This window comes from Malus domestica, chromosome 13 (genome assembly GCF_042453785.1).
Source record: "Malus domestica chromosome 13, GDT2T_hap1".
Classification (NCBI taxonomy): domain Eukaryota; kingdom Viridiplantae; phylum Streptophyta; class Magnoliopsida; order Rosales; family Rosaceae; genus Malus; species Malus domestica.
This window is the reverse complement of record NC_091673.1, coordinates 7,814,299-7,838,516: the sequence shown is the minus strand read 5'-3', so window position 1 is coordinate 7,838,516 and position 24,218 is coordinate 7,814,299. Positions and strand designations below refer to the sequence as shown.

The 24,218-nt window shown below is 39.1% G+C and overlaps 6 protein-coding genes across 7 annotated transcripts; 3 read left to right on the top strand and 3 right to left on the bottom strand.

Annotated features, from left to right (window-relative positions):
• The first annotated feature begins 1,164 nt into the window (after nucleotides 1–1,164).
• On the top strand, nucleotides 1,165–3,610 carry LOC103452406 (protein Iojap-related, mitochondrial). Its single transcript, XM_029091922.2, has 4 exons — nucleotides 1,165–1,740; nucleotides 2,039–2,126; nucleotides 2,539–2,636; nucleotides 3,328–3,610. Exons 1-4 carry the CDS (start codon nucleotides 1,459–1,461, stop codon nucleotides 3,400–3,402), a joined length of 543 nt encoding a protein of 180 aa, XP_028947755.1. The 5' UTR covers nucleotides 1,165–1,458; the 3' UTR covers nucleotides 3,403–3,610.
• Nucleotides 3,611–3,995: 385 nt separating this feature from the next.
• Nucleotides 3,996–7,089, top strand: LOC103452100 (3-oxoacyl-[acyl-carrier-protein] reductase 4). Its single transcript, XM_008391588.4, has 11 exons — nucleotides 3,996–4,626; nucleotides 4,776–4,921; nucleotides 5,007–5,060; nucleotides 5,166–5,246; nucleotides 5,334–5,379; nucleotides 5,460–5,554; nucleotides 5,638–5,670; nucleotides 5,751–5,885; nucleotides 5,998–6,091; nucleotides 6,188–6,270; nucleotides 6,776–7,089. Exons 1-11 carry the CDS (start codon nucleotides 4,452–4,454, stop codon nucleotides 6,806–6,808), a joined length of 975 nt encoding a protein of 324 aa, XP_008389810.1. The 5' UTR covers nucleotides 3,996–4,451; the 3' UTR covers nucleotides 6,809–7,089.
• An 871-nt stretch (nucleotides 7,090–7,960) lies between these two features.
• Nucleotides 7,961–8,968, top strand: LOC103452099 (TLC domain-containing protein At5g14285-like). The gene has a single exon (XM_008391587.4). It carries the CDS (start codon nucleotides 8,152–8,154, stop codon nucleotides 8,887–8,889), a length of 738 nt encoding a protein of 245 aa, XP_008389809.1. The 5' UTR covers nucleotides 7,961–8,151; the 3' UTR covers nucleotides 8,890–8,968.
• Nucleotides 8,969–9,367: 399 nt separating this feature from the next.
• Nucleotides 9,368–13,790, bottom strand: LOC103452098 (uncharacterized). Of its 2 annotated transcripts, none has more exons than XR_011574523.1 (16): nucleotides 13,590–13,790; nucleotides 13,426–13,501; nucleotides 13,058–13,189; nucleotides 12,555–12,915; nucleotides 12,373–12,468; nucleotides 12,193–12,272; nucleotides 11,843–11,918; nucleotides 11,567–11,743; nucleotides 11,308–11,412; nucleotides 11,110–11,205; nucleotides 10,925–11,017; nucleotides 10,765–10,803; nucleotides 10,624–10,665; nucleotides 10,058–10,228; nucleotides 9,859–9,985; nucleotides 9,368–9,681 (listed from the first exon to the last, which is right to left on the bottom strand). XR_011574523.1 is itself a non-coding variant. In XM_008391586.4 (16 exons), the coding sequence occupies exons 1-16, from the start codon at nucleotides 13,663–13,665 to the stop codon at nucleotides 9,523–9,525; spliced, it is 1,866 nt and encodes a 621-aa protein (XP_008389808.1). In that variant the 5' UTR covers nucleotides 13,666–13,790; the 3' UTR covers nucleotides 9,368–9,522. The 2 variants fall into 2 exon arrangements, 1 of the variants encoding a protein (XP_008389808.1); XM_008391586.4 differs by having other exon boundaries at nucleotides 10,098–10,228.
• Nucleotides 13,791–14,791: 1,001 nt separating this feature from the next.
• LOC103452097 (lysine histidine transporter 2) lies at nucleotides 14,792–18,152 on the bottom strand. Its single transcript, XM_029091157.2, has 6 exons — nucleotides 17,910–18,152; nucleotides 17,154–17,537; nucleotides 15,694–16,193; nucleotides 15,493–15,584; nucleotides 15,269–15,337; nucleotides 14,792–15,191 (listed from the first exon to the last, which is right to left on the bottom strand). The coding sequence occupies exons 1-6, from the start codon at nucleotides 18,080–18,082 to the stop codon at nucleotides 15,093–15,095; spliced, it is 1,317 nt and encodes a 438-aa protein (XP_028946990.2). The 5' UTR covers nucleotides 18,083–18,152; the 3' UTR covers nucleotides 14,792–15,092.
• Nucleotides 18,153–19,234: 1,082 nt separating this feature from the next.
• Nucleotides 19,235–22,608, bottom strand: LOC103452096 (uncharacterized). The gene is made up of 2 exons (XM_070810443.1): nucleotides 21,181–22,608; nucleotides 19,235–20,719 (listed from the first exon to the last, which is right to left on the bottom strand). The coding sequence occupies exons 1-2, from the start codon at nucleotides 21,883–21,885 to the stop codon at nucleotides 19,469–19,471; spliced, it is 1,956 nt and encodes a 651-aa protein (XP_070666544.1). The 5' UTR covers nucleotides 21,886–22,608; the 3' UTR covers nucleotides 19,235–19,468.
• Between the last annotated feature and the right edge of the window lie 1,610 nt (nucleotides 22,609–24,218).

Here is a 24,218-nt window from a genome sequence, read left to right as displayed (position 1 = left end):
GCTGTGTATTTGCTGTATATTATAAATGAGGGTAGTGCGGGAGACTAAATTTTTTTAATTAAATTTGTAAACTAAATGATGTGGTTGTTGATAATTAGATTATTACTTAAACTTTGATTAACGTATTTATTTCTTAGTAGTGACACATTATTTGATTTGCAAATTTAGTTTAAAATTTTGATCTCTCTAGCATTACCCTATATACAAATGTATAAGTTCTATTGCATTTGCATGTATAAGTGACATATTTAATAGCTCGAAATAATTGAAACGCAAAACCTAATACCTAACTAATGTACACCTTATTCAACAAAACAAAATGAAATAAAATAACGTGTATATTATATATTTGTTTGCACCAAAGATCTGGTGACACATCGTATAATTTATAAATTTAGTCTAAAAATTTGGTCTGCCTAGCATTACTCTGATTTATAATAAACTACATAATAGATCATCTATAATAAATTGGTATCTAATTGCTCGTATACAGAAATTGAACTTTTAGACTCTTCATTTACCATTTAAAAAAACTACTAAATCTATCTCCAAATGAGAAGTCAAATATGTCAACTAGGACCTAAAGACATCAAGGTGTTATCTAATAGAGATGTCATTTATGACGTGACGGCCGAGCCATTTGACTTCTTACTTTCTAACTGTGTTATATATATATATATATTTTTTTTTTTTTTTTTTTTTACAGCAAACAAAGATGGAGTGAAATATATTTAATTTGATTTTTTAGTGCATGGGTCTCATTGACGACCAATAAGATAAAAACTAAAACTAATTTTAATTATTTTTAATAGTTAATGTAACATCCAATATATTAATAAAATAAATATTTGACATATCTATTGGAAATGAAGAAGATTTTAAATTTATATTCTGGACATATCAAACATCAAATAAAATTTTGACATATTATATTTGACATCTCCTTTAAAAATGCTCTAATCGTAGTTTTAAGCCACCTATTATCCTTAATTTTGATTTGAAAAATTAAATGAAACTAACTATTTGGTTGAAAAATTAAATTAAATTAACTATTTGGTTGAAAAATTAAATTAAATTAGCTATTTGGTTGAAAAATTAAATTTAATTAACTATCTGTTGCAAAAATTAAAATAAATTAATATACTAATATTACCTGTTCCCGATGCAACCAAATGTCCAAACTCAGTTGAACTCAAATCCTCGCTTTCATTTTCCAAGCACACGTGAACTTGAAGTTCGCGATATTCGTTTGACATTTACCTTTGTGTTACTATTTACTTTCTACCAACCCTCACGTTACTATTTAATTAACACCAACACGGTGCGTTTTGGTTTTAAAGATGATGCTTCTGGAAGCAACATCCCGAAACGCCGCCGTTGCTCGCCACTCACTCCGCAACGTTCTGAAACGCTGAAACCCAAACCCTGCATCAGCGCACCGCCACAACTAACACCACCATGTTGGCGGCTCTACGATCTCGGTCACTCCCTCTCTCGTCTGCTTCTTCCTCGTCGCTCCTTCAACAATGGAAGCTAGGGCTTCCAGTTGCGCTCTCCACGTTCGCCGGAAGAGGCCTCCTCGATCTCCAAGAGGTCGAGAAGGTTCTCAGCGACGTGAAGGCCGACGACGTGAAGGTCATACCGGCGGATAAGCACTGCGAATGGGCCGATTTCATGGTTCTTGCCACCGGAAGGTCCACGTGGCACGTCAAGAACATCGCTCAGGCCCTAATTTACAAGGCAGGTTCGAATTTATATGTAATTTCAATTCCTAATTTGTGTTTGGTTCCCTAGAATCGGAGGGAAACGGAAGAGAGTGAAACGCTGAGTCTTCTTTTGTACTGGTTTGTTGAATTCTGTCTATTGCCGATTGAGTAGAAAATGGAGTGTGATCTTATTATCTGTTTGGTTGCCTAGAAAATTTGAGTTTACATTTTCCTGTTGAATGCTGCTTTATGATTAACTAGGCTCCATTGCCTTGGTTTTCGATGATGAACTCGATTACCATCTGATAATCTTTGTCTGTTTATATGAGCAGTCTAAGCAAAAGCAACAAGGAGCTGAGCGGTTAGTGCTTCCCAGTGTGGAAGGGCAAGAAGGAGGAAAGTGGATTGTCATTGACTCTGGTATGTTCTGCACTTTGTAGGGTCGTCGGTTTTCGTTGTCGAAAGGTAGTTTTGATTAAATATTTACTTTTTTTATGGTATGTTCTATAAACTGCATAAACCCACCACCACAATAGTTCTGGAGGACTCAAAATTGTTTTTATTTTTATGGAAATGTCCAGTAGCCACACCGGGGCTCAGACTTTCCGTAGTGTGCACTTTAACTAAATTTGTGAACGACTAATGCCATTTTTGTATTTCATATTGTCCTTGTGTGAAAAATGAAATCTTACAAATAGTAGTAGGATATAAGAATCTTGCAGACTTCTGTATAATTTTCGAATAATGTTCCCCCACGAATGCACAGTACTTACATGCCTCCTTGATATTGTTTGTTCTTTTCTTTTTGGGTTTCAATAATGGGTTTCTCTAGGCAAAGTGATAGTTCATGCTCTTGATGAGAACGCTAGAGCTTATTACAATTTGGAGGCTCTTTGGACCTCGAAGAAGTCGGAAAAAGAAACATTGGAGGTAAATTGCTGTACTTACTTTGAATCATATTTTACTTCGTTATGCTACCCAGCCAATTGGCACCACTAAATGTTATGAATGATGTTTCTGGGAGATCAGACCACCTGAGCACTTTTTCACTAGGTATAAGCCCCCTTTCAGAAATAAGGACGTTGATCCAACCAAATGTCTTAGTGAGCTGTAGAATTCAGTTTTATCTCATATTTATCATAGAGCAAGTTTGATGAATGGAAAAGTGATTTTGGTTGGCTGAAAATTTGCATGATGGGTTTTAAACTAATTTTTGGGGTAATTTAGGTTATCAACATTTCAGAAGTTCTTGTATAAAAAATGAAAACGCTCTTGTATCGTTGTAGTTACCGTCATCCTGAAATTAGTTGGCATTAACGGATTATTTCTACAAATTTAATAGTCAATTAGTTTCTTAGGGTCCACCGGCATTGCAAAGCTAGAAGTAAAGTTCTTATATGGGTGGCTGAAGCCAATGCTCTTCCTCTGTTTTTCCTTTTCGTGGACTTTAGAGGAAAACTGTTGTCCAGCCGTGTTAAAATTCTGTTAGTTTATTGATATTTTGTTTATTTGTTCGGTTAACATTACCAAATTGGTAACCTATCTCCTCAACTCTCATGTAGATGCAGGGTCCTTGCGCACAAAAATTCCTCTAAATTTCTTGTTTTTTTTATTTGTTTAGGATTTGGACAAGGCTTTTGTGAAGATTCGTCCCAAGAACAACTGCAAGAGGAAACCGACAACGAAACGGGCATAATCATCAAATTTCATATGTATGAGAACCCTATACCATTTTATCTTTAACATCATCAAGCTCCATGCTTGTTCTAAATGTACATTGTGGTTGTCTATCTAGTTGAAATTTTCTTGGTGTTGGACTCAGACATATACGCTTAAGTCTGTGACGTTTAATGCCCCTTGCGTCTGATTTGGTTGATTTTTAATAGCAATAACTCTTTCTTTAACCGTCCTTATTACAGTTTTGTAATTAGCCACGAATTTTGTTAACTTCCGGGCCACAAAGTTCGTGGCGGGGGTGGGTATCGGGTAGGTAGGGCTGGGATGAGCTTCAACCCATGCGCGATATTAAGAGGAGGGAATGTACTTGGGTTGTTCTTGGATTACCAGATTTCATAAATTTCTTAACTGGCATGGGAATACCACCACACGACATTTTGTGCCAATGAAATAAAAATAAGGGGACAAAAACTTACCACGGGCCGCCACCACGTAAGTCCTCCTGATTCAGGGCCGTTGGTGGACCAGAACCGGTCCACGTCCTTAAAAGCCAAGACTATGACCCAGACGTCCGTCGTTATACCGCCAAAAGCCCAAACGATATTTGGAGCCAACAAACAAACAGTTGCAACAAGTTTGGTCCTGAAAATTTTCAACAAAAAAAATAAAACGGGTCGAATTGGTTGAGAGGAGTAACCTAATTTTCCTGCCCATCAATCTTAAAGTCCCACCCAAGTCCTCAATTCAACCTCAATATCACCATCCTACCCCTCCCAGCAACACCCTCATCACTGTCATCAGTGGCTGCATGGTAATTAAATGCAAAAGCAGCCCCACTCGTCAATCCCAGCAGCCACCTACTAAGAACCAGCTCAAGCTTCTTCACTCGACGCCTTGTTTCCATCGCCACTCCCAACCGTCTCGACTCTCTCCGGAGTTCCCAAAGCACTTCAACGCAGAAAAAACCGCACCAAAACGCACTCGTTTTATAAAAGCCGAACGGCATTGCCTCGCATTTCTAGCTTCTCACTTCTCCCTTGGCGTTTTTCAATCCTCCCGAGCTCTCTCATGGCTTCCATCGCTGCATCAAACGTCGTCGCTCTAAAGTCCGCCGGTAAATTTGGAGCTCCCGCCGACGCCAGGGCCTGCCAGTTTAAGCAATGGGCCCCGATTGGCGGCGCAGCCGGATCGGGTCGGAGCATTGGGCTTCAGTACAGATCCAAGCGCTCCTCCACTTCCTCTGGTAATTCGAATTGCAATTAGCTATAGAAAACGATTGGTATTGTTTTGATTTAACCTGATTAGGGATTTAGAATACAGAAATCAGAAGGCTGTTGGCAGTGTTATGTAAGAAATTTGGAATTTGATGGTGATGGTGGTGACACGTGACAGGTCACGTGAGGGCTCAGGTGGCGACGCTTGAGCAAGCGAGCGCCGGGGAAGCCAAAATCGTGGAGGGTCCGGTGGTGGTGGTGACCGGAGCTTCTAGAGGCATTGGCAGAGCAATTGCTCTGTCTTTGGGCAAAGCTGGTTGCAGGGTTAGTTTTTTAGTGTAATATTCTTTGTTTCTGTATTCTGGGCTTTGGTTGTTGATTGTGAATTGATGATTGTGTGTGCATGCAGGTCCTCGTTAATTACGCAAGGTCATCGAAGGAGGCCGAGGAGGTTTCCAAAGAGGTACAGTAAAATCATCTATGCAAATTATCCGAATTAGTCTTGCTGACTTGAAATTTGTTGTGTGCTATGATTAGTGAATGTGTGTTTGATTTTGTGTTCTTTCAGATTGAGGCGTTCGGTGGACAAGCTATTACTTTCGGAGGAGATGTTTCGAAAGAAGAAGATGTTGAGGCGATGCTCAAAACAGTAAGCAAATGTTCCTTCTTATGATTAATTGGGTTGTTTTGGCATGGTTATGCTAGTTTGGTGTGCTTAATGATTTTGCATCTGCAGGCGCTTGATGCTTGGGGAACCGTTGATGTACTGATAAACAATGCAGGTTATTCCAAACTTCACCTACTTTTTGTGTAATGTCCAATTTCAAACACGATCGTCTTAACTTTTGTACCATGATTTCAGGAATTACCAGGGATGGTCTATTGATGAGAATGAAGTTAAAACAATGGCAGGAGGTCATTGATCTAAATCTTACTGGTGTATATCTATGCACCCAGGTGTGTGCTTTGAATTTTCATTTTCATGGAAATGCTACTTGACTTCAATGTGGAACTGAGAAACTTAAACTTGTTTGTTTCAGGCAGCAGCTAAAATCATGATGAAGAAGAAGAAGGTGAATGCCATTCCTTTCAAAGGAGATTCCCCGCCCTTTTCTTCTTATGTCTTATCTCAGTCGGATAATGCTTCTTGCAGGGAAGGATTATCAATATAGCATCCGTTGTTGGTCTAGTTGGAAATGTTGGACAAGCCAACTACAGTGCTGCAAAAGCAGGAGTAATTGGTCTGACCAAGACTGTTGCTAAGGAGTACTCCAGCAGACACATCAATGTGAGTGCTCCATGTTTTTTCATATTTGCTATACTAATCGACTCATCCCGAGATGATATTAATGCTGTTTTATGGAGTGGGTCATAATTAATAAACAATGGATTTCCTTCAGGTTAATGCTGTTGCCCCGGGCTTTATTGCATCAGACATGACTGCCAAGCTAGGCGATGACATTGAGAAGAAAATTTTGGAGACTATCCCATTAGGTGAGTCTGGGGAAACTCTAATTATTCAAGTCAGATATTTTGTAATAATACTGATAATAGTTTGCTAAAATTATTTCATGGTGGCTGTGATTACAGGAAGATACGGCCAACCCGACGAAGTTGCTGGACTGGTGGAATTCTTGGCCCTTAGTCCAGCGGCCAGTTACATGACCGGACAGGTATGATCTTTTTGTTTTTAATTAATCACATTTAAGTAACTGGCCCTTAGTCCTGCGGCCAGTTACTTTAATGTGACTTGTTATGGTCTATGAAACGAGAATAGGAATGCAGTATATGCCACCTATCTTCAACCCATGATGGATTTGACTTGGACTCAAGTTGACGGTTTAACTACAAGTGATAAGTTTGAATGTGATGGAGTTTACATGTTTTCTTCGGATAAGTTTAGCCTCTTTTCCCTCAAACATCATAATGTACAGAAGTTCTTTAGTTATTAACGTACTGCGTTTCCCTTCAAAATGATTTATTGAAGAGATAAGTGAAGGAGATATTTGGATCATCAAAACTAATTAGAATGGAAGTGTATCACATTTTGGACAAGTGACCCTAGATCACGACGGCAGTAGTGCGTATTGTGGTGACTATGTTGCAATTAAGGAGCTTTTGTAGGGCGGTTTATCAGAAACCTTTCTTGAAATTTATTTATCGATGCCGTTCTTGCAGGTGCTCACCATTGATGGAGGGATGGTGATGTAGGTCTACTCTACCGCCGGCCTCGGAGAAGTGTATTACAGCCTTTGAGCTTCGGGGTTCGGATTATACGAGATGGATTCAGTGGTTTCTACTATGACGGTAAGAACTTAAGTGAAAGCTCAACAAGTTACAAATCTTTTGCTTTAAGTTAGTTCGACAATAAATTTTACTGCAAGGTTTGATAGAATTTCAGTTTTAGCTTGTTAATGGCACTAAAAAATCTCTGTAAAATGACACTGTTTGTGGAATGTGTTTGGTAAAATCGATTATGTTGTGACACAGAATTCCGAGGATGTATTGCCTCCAAAACTATGCACTCCGTATATTTACTGTCACTGTGGCATCTAGACTAGTAACATTGCATTGTACGTGTGTTTTTTCTCCGCATGACCTGATATAATTAAATCGGGATACCACGTAGAGCTGTAAACTTCCCTTATTGTTAAGCCAGCCATTGGAATCGAGGGTTTGTATGGTACAACTCTACTTTAGTGACCATAGAAAAAAGGGAACTTTAACGAAAAACATCCATAACTGTTCACTTTAACGAAAAATCACATTTTTACATTAAAAAGTCAATTCTGGTACTATTCATTTTACTCTTTATTTTGTTCTTATCATTAAAACTCAAAGTTTTCAAGCCCTTTTCATTAGTTTTCCTTAGGAAAAAATAGATGCAAGGAATATTTCTTTATTTTTTTTGGTTGGAAGCATAAAAGATAAGATTATTACGTGTTAGGATTCCAAAAATTGACATCCGAATAATCGACCGCCGTCGAAGGTGAGAGTAGAAATCCATTAAACTTGTATTCGTTGACTTTGATGTTTAAATAGCCATAATTTTATTATTATTATTATTTTATTTAAAGACTCTGGTAGATTTAAACAAATTTATTATATTTAAAATAAATAAGTGTTCTCTTATATTTAAAAAAATACATAATTATATATTTATATTATGCATAAATTGTAAAATAAAATTACATATAAAATATAAAGTAATTAGACATTGGACATTGGACATTGGACATTGGACATTGGACCCCTCTTAAATTCTAATCTACATATAATACGAGTTACTTTTGACAAACAACATATATTTACCTTGAATATTAAATTTTCTTGGATCAAGTTGAGTTAAGGAAAATTATAACATGATTAGGATTCTGTTTAATGCCGGTCCACCCACCAGGATTTCCTTCCTACTTTTCAATTTTCATCCACCTCACTTTAAAGCATTCTCACTCATCATCTTCAAAAGCTGGTAAGTAACCTTCTATCCACTCAGATTCTCTCTCTCTCTCTCTCTCTCTCTTCCCCCTCTCTGCAACTGGTTTTTAATTTCCATGGAGACCTCAATTCTTCCCTCCCCAACACTTCCCACTTTCTTCTCCATCTTTCTCCTCATCTACCTCTATGCATACTTCTTACTCTTCCGCAACTGGGGCCCAAAACACCGACCAGAAGCATCAAGCTGCCTCATCTCTCTATCCCACGGCACCGCCGCTGCCGCCATGGCCGCCCACGCAATCCTCCGCAGCCACAAAGCCACAACCTTCGCCTCCCCCAACACCCCCACCCAAAACACCGTGCTCGAATTCAGCATCGCCTACTTCTCCCTCGACCTCCTCCACTACCTCCTCTTCTTCCCCAACGACGTCCTCTTCATCCTCCACCACCTCGCCACCCTCTACGTCTTCACCACCTGCCTTTACGTCGTCCGCCACGGGGCCCACGCCATCCTTGTTCTTCTCTTCCTTGCTGAGATCACCAGCGGCTGCCAGAACGCCTGGACCCTCGCCGATTTTCGGAGGGCCGGTTCGCCCGCCGCGGCCAAATTGTACGACTTTTTGTCCCCTAAATTCTATGCCTTGTACAGTGTTTTTAGAGGGATTTTAGGGCCAATGTTCATGTACAGGATGGCGGTGTTCTACGTGAGCGGGGCGGCTGACCCCGTGATCCCCAGATGGGCATGGGTTTCTTGGATGGTTGTGATTTCAGTTGCCATTTGTCTTAGTATTTTGTGGGTTTTGAATCTTTGGATCGATTGGTACAAAAACAAAGCGCAAAAGAAAAAGAGGTAGAAATGCCTTTTAGGATGCTCTGTAATTTGCTAATTGTATGTATCCCTAAATATAAATATATAAATCAAAATTGGAACCATTTTGATTCTCGACTTGTCTGCGGTTTACTAAACCATGGGTATTAAAACGATTCCAATACTTCAATTTTCATGTGTTTACTAATACGAATGAAGTTTAAAACGGCCTAAAAATCAAGAATCATATCAACTAAGGGGGCTAGTTGAGTAACATGCCAAAGAAGAACATCAACACGAACCAATAAGAGACAATAATGCTTTTAAATTTCTTATATGATAATGCGTGATTAGTTTAGAATACCATCAGCGCACGGAATGGAATCCCTGTTACATTAGACAGGCTGGTCTTCTTCACTAATTGGTTGTCATTTATGGAGAAGGGTCCAAACTTCCTATCAGGGTCTTACATCGACTCTCTGCGCATGAGTTTGATTCTTCCTTGGGGAGCCTACCACAGAGTGTGACTAATAATTGCATGAAATGCACCATAAATTTATCACCATCAGTCGTTACAAAGCACATAAAATGACGTGCAATCGACCCTAGCCTATTGAGCTTTTTGAAACTTACTGCAAATTGAGTACAAGTTACAACAAATTTAACTTAAATCCGATGTTTATATGCTTATAATCGAAGCGTTCGTTGTGTCAGGATTACCGTAGTAGTCAAGCTCGACGAAAGTACCTCCTCCTTCTCCCTTGGCAAGTCTTCCCGGATTGACACAAATGCATTTAACCTGCTCTTTCTCTTCACCTCTTTCGCCTAGATTCAGTACCTATACTCAAACAAGTAAAATCCCCGTTAGCTTCTGTAGGTAAACATTTCAACATCTTGGTTACATATCTCTCAGTCGCAAAATTTAAAACCCAATCACTATCGGAGCGAGTGAGGTGCACCTTTCTGTACGACTTATTGGAATTGCTTTGACGTTGAAATTGGAATAACCATTTACCTTCACAAAATACTTCATGTCAGAGGGTAAGATGAGAATATCTGGGATCAATGAGATGTTTAGAGCTTCGGGAGCAAGCGAAAAATCCAATGGAGTGTCTTCTGCTGGTGGATACAGAGGATAAAAGCTGTCCCAAAAAAATTGCAAAATAAGTTTAGAATATCAGATAGTAGAGCTCCTCAAACCATATAGACCTTACCACCATCATGCGCAAGAACTTCTAAGAGATTAGGACGTGCCTGCGTTGGCTAATTATATGGTTTGCAAGTCTACTCAACCGGTCACTGGGTTTTCCACCCTTTGGAATGCGCGACATCTCCTCTGCACTAAGGTGTTTGAGAACATCCACAGAGCAGCAACCTATCTTGACCTGAAACCAATATGTGGTTGAAAACTTTGTCCATATCATATCATACTTTGGCTTATCGATGCAACTAAAGCAGGGATCGAAGGATTTGTAACGTCCATAGATAAAAATAAAATGGTCATGGATAGAGCTCAATCAAGTTACAGTTCATTTATTTGCCAATCCATCTTTCTTGGCCAAGCTTGTCTACTAAATTAGAATCCGAGCTTTTCAGATAATAAAATTTTGGACCACGTCGTGTTACCCCCGGGACTGAGTTAGTGGTCGAGTCGTTTTTGGTAATTGACACCCGTCACATTAGTTTCAATTCATATAAATAAAACTGATAACTCTAGCATCAACACTCATTTTAGCAAATTTACAGAGGTGGGTCATTTTCAGGGCAAGCGCTTGGTTACCTCATCTGCCTCAAAAATCCCTGGATTTGTGAGACTGGTTATCTGAGTACGAAAGGTAAAATCAGTTTAGTAAGCATAACCGCAGAAAACTAATTATTAGGGATTTTGAATGATGAAAGCTCGAAATCTACAAACATGTACCTGATGCTTAAGGTCAGGTGGATGAATATCAAAGGCAGGCTGCACAACCAAGACATTACATTCTATTATCATCTCAATGAATTGTAAACAAATTATTTACCAAAAAAAATGTAAGCAAATTAAGCAGATATATACTACTTTTACTCAGAAGTAACATTACCTGAGGGAAAACAAAATCATGGTTAGCATCCCGTATAGATGGTACAAGAACAACTCGTGCATGCGAACCCATGTATTCAACATGATCTTGCAACTGAAAATAAGATAAAACGAAAAAGGGCATGAAAACCAACACATAGAGAGAGTTCTTCAGCACAACTATTACACAACGCTCTGAGTAGATACCTTTCTAAGAATCTCAGTTTGGAATATTTCATCAAAGCTCCTGTCGACCGTTCCTTTCTTAATTTCTGGATGTTCAGAATCAATGAATGGTCCTAGCTGAGAAAGAAAAAAAAAAGATCAGTTTGTAAACAACATGAATGGTTCAAGCAGTATAATCTTGTTTAAGAAAAATCCAATTCAAGAAAAGTTGGTACTCACCAATATAAGCAACTGAGGCAGTTTTTTGCTTGCATATGCTAGAAGCTCTTTCAGAGGCTCAAACAATAAGTTGTCTGTTGTGGTAAAAGGACCTGATGCGATGATCTGTATAAATACAGAAATTATAGGCTACCAACACTGATAAACAAACTTGCACAGAATTATGAAAGGTCAGAAGAAAAAAAACAGCAGTAATTAATAAGCCAATAATGTCCACAGTTGCCTCTCATCGAGTAACATAGACTAAAAGTTTGCATACCACTGATAGCTCTGGTTGTTTAATGGACTGATCAGTTGGCAAAATCTCCTGATCCAAAGCTTGCTTTTTAGCAGGAGGCAAGTTTCCATCAGCAGCAACAGGTAAAGGGACTGAATCTATCAATTTTGAAGCAATGAAGCAGTGTCCACTAGGATTGGTCCCTTCAAAACCTACTACCTGCAGGAATGCAATCCTTCCATGTTAGATTTAGACTACAGTATTTCAAACTTTAAAATCTGACCATGGTTCTATGTCTTTCATGTCCAATTTCCATACCTGGCCTGGAAAGATTGAAAATTGGCTCAAATGTTGTAATTCCATACGAACACGTTGGCCTCCAGAATGCTCTGCACTGTCAAAGATTGAATGGGAAAGATAAAATACTTATCTAAAGAAAAAACTATAGATTACCAGAAGTGTCTCTAAGTTGTGTACAGAAGTAAAACATAGGTAGTTGTGCTTCACATTTAACAAGTCCTTTCCAAGAGAGTGTTGCCTGAGGGAAGGCTAAGATCCTCAGACACTATTGTTTAATAGCTAAACATATGCAAAGATTGCTTTCCTTGTGTGGATGTTAGTAAACTGTTTCACATGAAGAGTATAAAGGAGCGTCCAGGACTTTCTACCTGCACTGCAACAAGGTGGATTTGTCGTTCAAATGGCCCTCTCCGTCACAACAGATCATGCCAGCAGTAAACATAATTTTCTGAAACAAAACAAGTTTACATCAACAGCTTCACGATGACTTGGAGAGGTTGAGTTTCCAAAACACCTTCCCACTATCGGGGGAGGGGGAGGTACCATACCTGAGACGAAACTGTAGGGTCCAGCGGTTCCTCATACTGGCCAGATGAAACTAATGCAGTTGCATACTTTCTAATTCGGTTTTCAAGTGCGTTAAACTAAATCAGCAAAATATTAAGTTAGTTCAGAATATATAATTATATATGGAGGTTAAGATCAACATACTATAATAAGTTTCACTTACCCTATCTTCAATTCTATCGTACATAAACCTACAACCTGTTTCAGGTCCTGAACCATGGATTACTAAAGAACACCACTTTCCAGGTTTAACCTTCCTGATGAATTCATCATCCCCAGGATTCTCATTACCTTCCTTCTCCCCATTCTCTATATTTGGCTTATTATTGATGCTGAATTTCACAACAAACTTGTCTGTTCGTCGCCCAAAAGGAGTTACAAGTCTTGATGGTTTTCCAGAAGAAGGAACGCTCCCAATTGTTTGTGGTGTTGAGTCAGACGTCACTGAGTAATGGTTCTGAGATTCGGTTGGTGGAGTGCTAGGAACCTCGTCCTTTATATCTACATACTCATCATTCAGAATCCTGCACGCAGTTTCTCGTCAAATACTGAATTTTGAAACTAGAGTCACAATAACCCCATATCTACAATCATTCAAGCCGCCACAAACACACAAACATCTACAGATATAAACAGAAAAGTGAAAAAACCATATATTGTGCTCACATGTCCACATCTCTGCTTGAGTAGATATGCAGATTGGGCTCTGGTTCATCGATGGCTACTTTCTTCTGTTCTTGCAAATACCCTAAAAACCCATCCATTTCCACATCGCGTACCACCGTTCCATTCATTTGCCTGCCCCAAAATCACATTTTAGCAGATTATAATTGGCAACGCAAGTTAATCACAAAAAATAAAAAAAAAGGCAAACAAGTCTATTTACAAAATTAATCCCTTTCTCCGGCGACCATAACAAAAATACATTATACAGAAAAAAACAAAAAAAAACTAAAACTAAAGTTAAAACTATCCTCAGATTCCAAAAGTTAGAGTAAAAATCGTAAATTGGGGAAATTGGGAGAGAGATGAACCTGTTGAGGTAGTAAATTTCCCAGCTCGTAACGAGATCGGAAGGCGAAAGACTCAAATTTATGCAGAATGTAGCACCTAATCGACAATTGAGGCATCAATACGCACTCTTTTGTAAAAATTAGGGATTGAATTCAATTGGGAACAAAAATGCGAAAGATCTTACATTTTCTTAGGATTTCCTTTTCGTCGTCGAAAGTGAAACCGCTGCTGCTGAACTCCTCTTTGATTTGGCCTTCCATGTTGCGCGCTCTGGTTCTCTCTCTCTCTCTCTCTCTCTCTCTCTCTCTCTAGGGTTTCAAAAGCTGCCACTCTGGGAGTTGCAGAGAAATGGCGGGAAGATTGAGATATTTGGCGGGTAACACTGTTCCTTATTTCCTATACCTTTTTTATTGTCGATTCCCACGTCTCATGACTGCAACGACATGTCGTTCATAAATTCAGACTAATTGTTCCTTCTTTTAGTACAATTTGGGCCAAAGCGAAAAAGCCCAAAACAACTGTACAAATTGGCAATAGTAAGCCCAGCTATATTGACCCCAAACAATGCCCAACTCTAGTTGAAATCCTTCTTATGGACGTAATGTAGGGTTACCTCACCCAAGCTATAACATGTGCAATTCTATTAACATTATCCAATCATCACGGGGTGGTCCAGTGATTGAAGGTGAATTTCAGGCCCGTATTCCACACGACACGTTTTGGGTTCAATTCCCGACCTAGTGGTCAGAAAAATGTTGATATGCCTCTATGATTCTTGCCGGCCCCTGGAATGGTGGAATGTATTTGCAAAGCCACCCGCTGATCCCTCTTTTAAAAGAAGAAAAAAATATTCATTTGTGCAATTATAACTCGTAATGCATAAATAAGTAACATTACGTGTAATTTTAGTCATAGACATAACAAGTTCTTTGTGATGACTTGATCTTAGTCATGCTCGTATACGAATACCTCTGTCACTTCTTTTATCATTCCTCATTCCAATCATTCTCTCAAAACCCTCTATCTGAATTTTTCATTTCCGCTATTACGTGCTATTGGATCACTAAGACTGAACCTTCTCCAAATCCGCCATTGTTCTACATCTTCTTTCTTGGTTAGATGCAGTGAGCTCTATGGCTGCTCAACTTTGATTCGTGGTAGTAGTAATGGTTTAAGCTTCATGGGTTAATTTAAGGTCTTAGTTCTTTTAGTTGCACAAGATTGGATATATATCATGCTATATATGTATGTTTTTAAGTTGTTTGTCCGACTTTTAATTCGGAATTTTATTTTAAATTTTTTTGGTTTGATTTAAAAAAAAAATTAAATAAAAATCCGTAAATGGAGATGATTGTAGAAATATCTCTACTGCATGTTGAACAATGCTTGCAGACCAAGTAATCTAATTCCTTTTTTTCGTTTCTTTTTTCCATAGCGTTGTGTTTACATAAACGATTAACGAATTAAACAAATACTATTTAGACATGATTATTCTGCAAGAACTCTCCAAGAGGAGGTCGCCCTTGTCTCAAGTCCCATCGTGATCGTCGGACGGAACCAAAAGTCAGTTAATCCAGAAACGCTGAAGGGTTGCCTTGGTGGTCAAGCAACAGTCATCATATCTGTCTAACTTCGAGCTTTGAATATGAGTAGAGATGAATGTTTTGCTGCAGGTAAAATTTGCAATTTAAGAGAAGAATTTGTAGGTTTTCGCTTGCAAGATGATACTCCGTAGGGCACCGATGGGTGCTAGAATCATCAGGGTAACTCCCAGTATAATGCATGTCTGAAATAAAACTATAAGTCAGCACTATGAGTGAGCCCGAAGAACAAGTAATCGAAGCAAAAGAAAGCGTAGCATACCCAGTTTATGAACCAAGATAGACTGAAAACTCTAGGTTTGTAGATGGCGAGCCACATGATGCAGGGAAGCTGCAAATTAAGAACAGCATTGGAAAGTTAAGCTCTATTTGACATGTTATCGAAGCGTTACTGCAAATTCGCAAACCTGAGGAGGGAAAAAGGGTACGTGTGTGTGTGTGTTTATGTATGGAAAATAAGAGCATTGAATCCTTTAATTTGCTTACGAAGTATGTAGTTGGGGCAAAAGCAAATCCTCCAAAGAATCCGAGAAGGCCACCAAAGAAAGGGATGGCCATACCGACGACCATGGTAAATGCTGCCAAATTAAGAACACATTATATGGTCAGTACTGAAATATTAGCGTGCAAATCAGGAAAGCACTTTGCAGTAGTGAGGAGAATTGGAAGCTAACTCAGTTCACGTACCAACATATGTCGTGCGAGTAACGAAGCGAAGGGTGAAAGAAGGCTCAAAGTTCATTTTCGTGACGAGAAAAGTTTCAACCATGTCAAAAACTCCCATTGCGAAAACTTGGTAGCTTCCAATGACATGGATCACAACAAACATGTTAGCCGCTGCAATTAGCCAGACAGGTTTTTCGAGTGAGATGAGGACGTTGTCTTCAACAGTGTTTCCGTAAATATAGTAGCCAACAAAAGAAACAGGGAAGTAGCACAAAGCCACCACAATGTATGCCACAACCACTCCTTTCCACATTGGTCCCTTGGAAGGCTTCTCGGGTGTGGAAGGAATCGTTGCTTGGATCTCCAAAACGACATTGTGGCCGGCATAGGCAAATGCTATCTCTCCCAAGCCACTAAAGAAGTTGAAGACAGCTCCGGAATTGGATTTAGCTTTGTAGCTGTAGTCCACATCCGGTGCCTTCCCCCTGTGTATGGCAGCTCCCCATGCAATCGTTGAGTAACTGCATATGATCACAAACAAGATTCAACACAGGAATGGAAAGAAATCGGATCACAAGAAAAAGTAACCCTAAATTTTTGTCACGGCCAAATGATTGTGCGCAGTAGCTTTTGAATAAACCTACGTATACATACGAACAAGCAAAACACTGTCCACTTCAGTTCGAATTATAAAATTTTGGGAATTTGGTTGTAATTAGTCTCGATAGCATTACTTGGGAATCAAGAAATCTCTAGATTAACGATACTAATTGGGGGATTTAATTAAGAAAGACTTTGGATACGGTCCCTAGTTATGAATATTTTTTTATTGAAACCTTGTTAGTTTTTAATTTTTGATCGAAATCCCTGAAATTAATGTGATAATTTATTTCTATGTATGGTACTATATTTTTTAAATTAAAAATTGAAATTTATAGTTGTTTATATTAATAAGATTTTAAATAAAAAACCATAATTTGTGCGATTAAAAATATTAAAATATAAATATACTATTGTGTGTGTGTGTGTATAGACATGGGTACATTCATCAAAATTAACCAAAAAATTATTGTACCAAAACATGGGAACATTCTTCAAAATCACAACAAAAAAAAAAAAAAAAAAAACAATATTAGACTTAATAACATTAGTAAATTTCTTCGATTAAACTTGACATGGATACATTCTCAAATCAAAGAAAAAAGAATGTACCCTTATTAGTTAGGAGTTTAATAAAGGTTTGAGTATTAAAATTCTAAATCAATTATTAATTTTTATTTTAAAAAATTATATAACTGACATGTAAATTCATTACTACATTAATGTTAAGGACTTGGATTAAAATCTGAAAACTAATAAGGTTTCAATCAATGAACATTAGTAATTAAGGACTTGGATTAAAATTTGAAAACTAATAAAGTTTCAACCAATAAACATTAGTAACTAGGGACCGGAAACTAATTTTTCCTTTAATTAATTACCTCAAGGACATGACTGCAGCGGCAAGTGAGATACCAGAGACGGAGTTTAAGTTGGGGAGGTGGGAGATAACGAAGTGGACAGAAGCAAAAATAAAAATCCATAAGGTGAGTTTGATGTCTTTGCAGCTAGGGCAAATCACATCATGGAACTTCTTCAATGATTTTCCCCCTGTGACCATATAGACAATATTGACACCAACTTCCACAACGAGCTGTTGGGGCACCACAACCCAGAGCCCCAGCTTCTCCCCGAAGGCATACTGTCCCAGCTCGTGGTACCGATCGAACCGCTTCCCCGGCACCATTTCATGCATCTCTACCATTTGCCACAGTGTGTATAGGGTGATGATCCATGACAGAAGCATGACAGCCACACCAGGACCCCTGTGATTTTAATTTCCCAAAAATGGAAAAGCCCATTTCATTTTGTTAGGAATCAAAATTCTGTTTGAAATTGGCAGATAGAGATCATATACAAAAATTGTAACTTTGTAACATTCAATTTGGAATGCATATGGCTAAATGAGGAGTGCCAAAATCGCTACACTACGGGTGTTAATTCCAAGATTCCTAATCAAATTTTAGGAATGAAAGTCATGAAACAAAACAAAGGGTAGTTTAGTGATGTTCACACTCCTGTTTTCTCCTTGTGCACTCATTTTCTTGTTTCTGCCCCTTGATTTTCCTCTGATTTATTCAGTCCGAAGGTTAGCAAAAATTACTTGCCATGAAACGAACGTATAGACATATACATACCATCCAAGCTCAGACATGGCATACGGAAGGCTGAGGACACCAGCCCCAACCATGGCAGTGACATTGTGGAAAGCTGAGTACCACCATTTGGCATTCCTAGAAGAAGTGACCGGAAGCCAATCCTCAATCTTCTTCTGCCTCGCCTCTTCGGCTTCCATCGATGATTCTGCCATTCTCTCTCTCTCTCTCTCTCTCTCTCTCTCTCTCTCTCTCTCTCTCTCTCTCTCTCTCCAACAGATCGAACTCACAAAGCCATGACCTTTGTTTATATACTAGTCAGTAGAATGCAAGAATGCCCAAAATAGCAAAAGCGTTGGCCAGATTAGGAAAAGGAAAGCCTTCCGTTTAGGGGGAGTCTTTGATCAGGATGACAGTATGGAAAATTACCACCAAGCCCCTATTTTCTCACTCCTAGTCCTTGACAACTTGCTCTATCCGTAACCTCCAGAGGGTTCAAATGTAAAATTACCCGTGAAAGCCAACCCTAAGTCCCTCCAGCCTAACTGTCTCCAAACTCCTGGGGGGACTTGACCTCTGAGACCCTTCAAACATGGTTCCAGGGGGACCATGTCCTTGTCTTTAAGACAGGCTCCCACATTTCTCTCTCTCTCTCTCTCTCTAGGGCATCCCATCCACATACTAAGCTCATCGGTGGCATTATTTTGGTGATCTCGTCTCTTTTATTTTTTTATTTATTTTATTGGTATTAAGATATTTTTCAAATAGATTGAATCCACAATCTATCATAATCCAAACCGCTAAGCAATCATAACCCTAACTCATTTTTGGTTTATATTTAAGAGCTAGGACATAACTTATGTCGAAGTGTCATGCCGAGAGCGAACTTTGAGTTCCACATCGACTTTGCATCCTCGTATTTGTAATTTGGGAAATATGGGTAACTGAAAAATGGAAAAAGAGAAGAAAGTTGAATACTGTACGAAATTTCTTCTGGCAGATGACTCCTGTAAAGAGGAATTCTGGCCGGTGTATCAAGTACACATCATGTTACAGCAAACTAAGAAATCAAATTTGTGGACGGAAACAAATCAGAGATACATGTTAACGCGAAAATGACAGACATCTTGAACATCACCTTTCCGTACGTGATCTGCTTTTGTGTTTGTGATAATCTGAGTTTCAAGTCGATTATACAGAACCGTAGAGCAGATTGTGGCTGTTAGCAGTAATCTGATATCGAAAGCTTTACAGAGGTATGAAAGACAAGCAAATTCAACACATCAGCAAATATATTCATGTCTCTAACCAATAGTTTGATGAAAAGAAAAACGAGAACAGCAGGGAAAACACAATATGCACAGATATTATAAAACATGTAACCCTTTAACATTTCTTGAACATTATTCAGACAACTTTTACAACTAGTATGAAACTATGCACATATCCACAAAGATTATAAAAATATGTGATCGGTAAGGGGGGAAAGGATAATAAAGACAGAAGTGTATCGATAAAGAAATGAACTTTTTGAGAACTCACCACAATTCTAATCTATCTATAGGTCTAAGCAAGAACACCAACCCGTTTGTACATTCTGATCAAGCAACTAGAGGACCGGAGTGTTTGTGATTTTGATTCGACCAAGTGGAGCTAATTGATTCATTCACATCCAGGGCTTGTGCGCCAACAGACAAATATTGGTTTATTAACTTCTTACTGAGGGAATTATGTTTGAAGCTCGCTTGTGGATGTGGTGGTTTGCCATTTGAACTAGAGGGTCCCAAAATGTCAACACCCTTCTCTTTGTCCATGAACTTAGGGGAAGACATAGATGATCTTGCCTGAATCACACCGTGTGATAAACCAGCAGTAAATTTCATTTTAGTGTATGGACTCGGAAGAAAACTCCTCACGGAAACTGTCCTTTTGTTGTTTGGGAGGGAGGAAGATTTGGCATACATCTGCCGAAGAGGGATTGGATTGTCGTCCAAATCTACACAGGTGCTAAATGACTCCACAGAATCATTATCTCTTAAGTCTATGCTAGATTCCTTTTTTTCTTTCCTCCTCCGCCATTGAAGAAGAAACTTAAGGCGCCTTGCAGCATAAGTTACAGAACTTGACTTCTTATTGTTTACTGTGTTGGGTGAGCCAAACTGTCTTAGCTCACCTGAGAACGTGTTGAATTGCACACCTGACTGATCGCAATTGGCATCAGAAGCATTGTCAATGCCCGTGTATAATAATATCTCTGCATCAGGAATTCTGAAAGAGGTTCCCAGACTGCCTCCAATACCCCGCATTCTCAAATGGGAAACAAGGGCGCTCCTTGCTTTACGGTCCTGACGATTGGAGATCCCTCCAGCTGAAATCAATTCCTTGATCAGAAGTTCGGACGATGCTGACTTCGGCCTTTGTTTAAGAATATCTAGAGGGGTCATGCCGCCAGAGTCACGGATGTTCAAATCAATTGATGGAAGAGTCATGAGGAGTTCCACCAAATTAGATTGAACATTCTCAATTACAGCCATGTGAAGAGCAGTTCGTCCATCATTGTTCTTAACATTAACAACGTCCTGCATGTTCGCAATATCACCACATACTAATTGCTTAAGGAGCTCAATCTGTTTGTCCAGTCTCCGGAAACCAGGGCTTCTGAAACCAGCCACTGCCAAATGCAGAAAGGTGTCTCCATAGTTGTTTGATGACATGGTTAACGAGGGAGATGCACGAATTAGGACATCCACCACAGCCAGGTGACCCCTATAAGCGGCCACGTGTAAAGCTGTGTTCCCTTGATTATCTACTATTGTGATGGTATCGAAGAATGCTATTAGATACTCAACCACCTGCACGAAAGGATGATCAAACTTCAACATTAACATTGCAAGTAATAGTTCAATGATTAAAAGAAAGTTCGAAAATCAGTCAGCAAAGACACTCTGCATGTTCATCAACCGATGAATGATATATTCACAGGTTCAAATCTTTACATAACCAAGCAAGAAAATGAATTAAACAGAAGAAAAAGAGACTTCCTTTCATGTATAGAAAGAGTATTTAAGTCAAGTTTTGGTGCCTGTGAGGACATTAAATTTGGTGAGCAGCCATCAAGATGTTGAAGCCAAATAAGCACACACATAAACTGAAAAAATAAGAAAATAAGTGAAGAAAAATCTTTCCGTCTTCTGTAAACCTTACTAAGTATCACATCCAGAGTACCTTCAATTACATCAACATTCTACGAAACGATACCAAAGTAACTAAATTCAATCATCTAACAAGGTAACAAGCATATATGTGACCTCACCTCAACCTGCCCTCTGCCAGACGCTGTATGCAAGATGGTAGATCCCTGAGCATCTCTATAAGCCAAAACATCCTCACAATCCCCAAGCAGGTCCCTCAAAATCTCCAAATTGCCACCTCTAGCAGCGGCATGAACCGCCCGGTTCATCATTTCCCACTTGAAATCCGATGTAACATCACCCAACCTCTCTTCGAATTCTCCATTACTGAGGCTAAACCTTGGAGACACTGAGAAATCAAGCAGCAGCCTGAAAACCTCAGAGTTCTTGCTCCTGGCAGCAGCATAGAAGATGTCAGTGACTCCATACTCTCCTTCTCCAAAAACAAGAAGAGGGTCTCTCTCCAGCAACTCCCCGACAAACCCTACATCCCCGGCCGAGGCCGCAGTGTAGAGAAGCCATCCGCCGTAGCCGGCCCTGATGAGAGAGTTGTGTCCCCTCTGCATTTGGCACTCGTGGAGGAGCCTCTTGGCAACTTGTGACCGGCATTTGGCAACATCATCGAACTGAGCCTCGTCGTCCCAGACAGTTTCAAGGCGGCGGATGCGGCGCAATGAGGTCAGCTTGATGAGGAGGTTGGTGTCAAGGTGAAGAAGCTCACTGACCAAATCATATAAGCCATTGGCTGCTGCCCAATCGATTGGTGATGCATACCACCATTGGTCTCCGGTGCTTTCCCACCTTAAAGGGAAGTAAGATGGTGGCATTGTAACACAAGAAATGGCTACCAAAAACTCAAATAGCAACTCTCAGAGGAATTTAGTCAAACACGTGGAGGCAAAACACAAAACCCAGAAAAACAGAGCACGCAAAAGCAAATCAGAGATGAGATATAAAGCGAAAGTGGAAGAGCCCAAAAGGATAAGAAATGAAGTTCATTTTGGTGGGAAAGTTGCAGAAAAGCTAAAGATTTAAGCTTTTTATTGGCTTGAAGGTATAAAAACCAATGCAACTGAGTTTGTTAAACCAAAAAAAGAAAAAAAACAGATGGGAGAAGTGACCCATCAACTGTATGAGAACAACATGCAGTTTTGGATCAAACCCAACAGATTTTGTACTGAGAAATTGAGATTGGAGGACTGGGAGGAGAAGATAAAGCAGGAAAGGCCATTGTTTCCAGATGAAGCTATGGAGGTGAAAAGATAAGCAGGGGAGAGGAAAAGTGAGGAGATTGTAGGAAGATAATAACAAAACAAGAGGAAAATGGCCACTTGATTTAATGGGGATTTTTGGAGGGTATTTTACTAATTTACATGGTGGAGGGAAAGGTAGAGACAAAAGCATCGAATGATACAGATTAGCTTTGGGTCCCTGAGAGTCCAGTGCAGATTGAGATTTGAAGTGACAGAGTGAGAGAGAGAGAGAGAGAGAGAGAGAGAGAGGGTGTTTTATAATGTTTGCATAGGTGACTGGTGACGGACCAAACTAGGCGAAAGTAGTTCGTTCAACTGTTTTGAGGACATGTTTTTTTATGGAGGGATGGATTTCAAACGACCGGCGGTGCCGGTTCAATCGACTCTTGGTAACAGCTTTTCTGTAAAGTCGTCCGTTCGCTCGAAGACACCCACAAGTTTCAGTTTCACACATGCATAGCACTTACCCAAGAGTTGTTCGTGGGTACTCCCGTCCCTTAATTTTAAGGAATCTATCACTACTTTGATGTTGTTACAAAAGGTCTAATTTTTTAGTAATACGGTCTGGTAATATTTATTTTCACTTGAAAGTGAGAGGTTTTAAGTTCGAATCTCATGGACGGCAAATTCGATACCAAATTAGGTTGCTCATTGTGTGGCTTAACCGAACTTTTCATCTTTTTAATGTAAAAATATTGATGTACTAAAAAAAAAATTCAAGTAGGGCAGAAGGAAGGATAGAGGGGTCATACCGAGGGTGGGGGTATCCTAAGGTAGGGTTGTCCTAATAATCAAGGTGTATAACTATAAATAGAAAGTTGGGTGGTTAGTTTTTAAACGAGAGGACAAAATGGCATGTGCACAGTTTGATTTGTTGTCGTTGAGAAACATGAATGCATGTATCTCCCATTTCACTACACATTCATGAGAACTTCGGCACTTTATCGTTAACTGTCACTAAAGCCAATAATAAATTGGGAGTTCATCAAAAGTGGGTGGCAAGGACGGAGTTAGAAAATTTCGTAAGGGACGACTATAACTTTTGTTTTCTTAGACGCACTAAGTGATAGTCTAAGAGTATGTTTTTGCTCATTATCCTCAAGTAGTTGTAATGCTCATTAACCTATTTATTATTGTTAAATGAGTTTAAATTTTGAGAAATTCTAGCTAAAATGACGGCTTTGTCGCTTGATGGGTACCCAGAGAGGAAGAGTCATAAGAACTTTTTTTTTATTTATGATCATTTTTTAACAAAATTAATGAACATTTTATCGTTTGTTCAAAAAAAATTAACGGTCATTTTTTAACATATTATGGGATAACGAGACAAGTTTAATTAAATGAAATTCATATAATCTTTATTTGTTTATTTGAGATAGAGAGATGGAAACATGAGTTAGAGGGTCCACGTGATCCAACAATATCTCGAAATGCAGCATCACCTTCTAACAAACAGTCAAAAGATTCGTCCAGGATAACAACGACAAATGCAAATCAAGAAACGGATGACCCCATCTATCCAATCATCTAAAATTTAGCGAGTTGTCCAAGTTAAGCCAACCCTTAACGACCTAAGCGCGGCCTCTGTAGCACTCTCCCCCAATGCACACAAAGCCGGCGTGTCCAGAAAGCAATTTCACAGGAGATGATGTAGAAGCTGAGGTCTTTCACTCGGTGTAAATTCTTGATGTGATTTCACCACTACAACAATAACCCAGCCTTATTTCACAAAGTGGAGTCAGCTGCATAATCATACAACGTCATTACATTAAGTATTCCGGTAGCTTCAACTATTTCATATCTTTTTTTATGGTCTCTTTCAAATTCTTCCTAGTCTTCTTCTACACTTTTGCCACAAACCTCTGTGTCATAATCGCATATTCTAACCGAAGCATATAAGTCTTTAA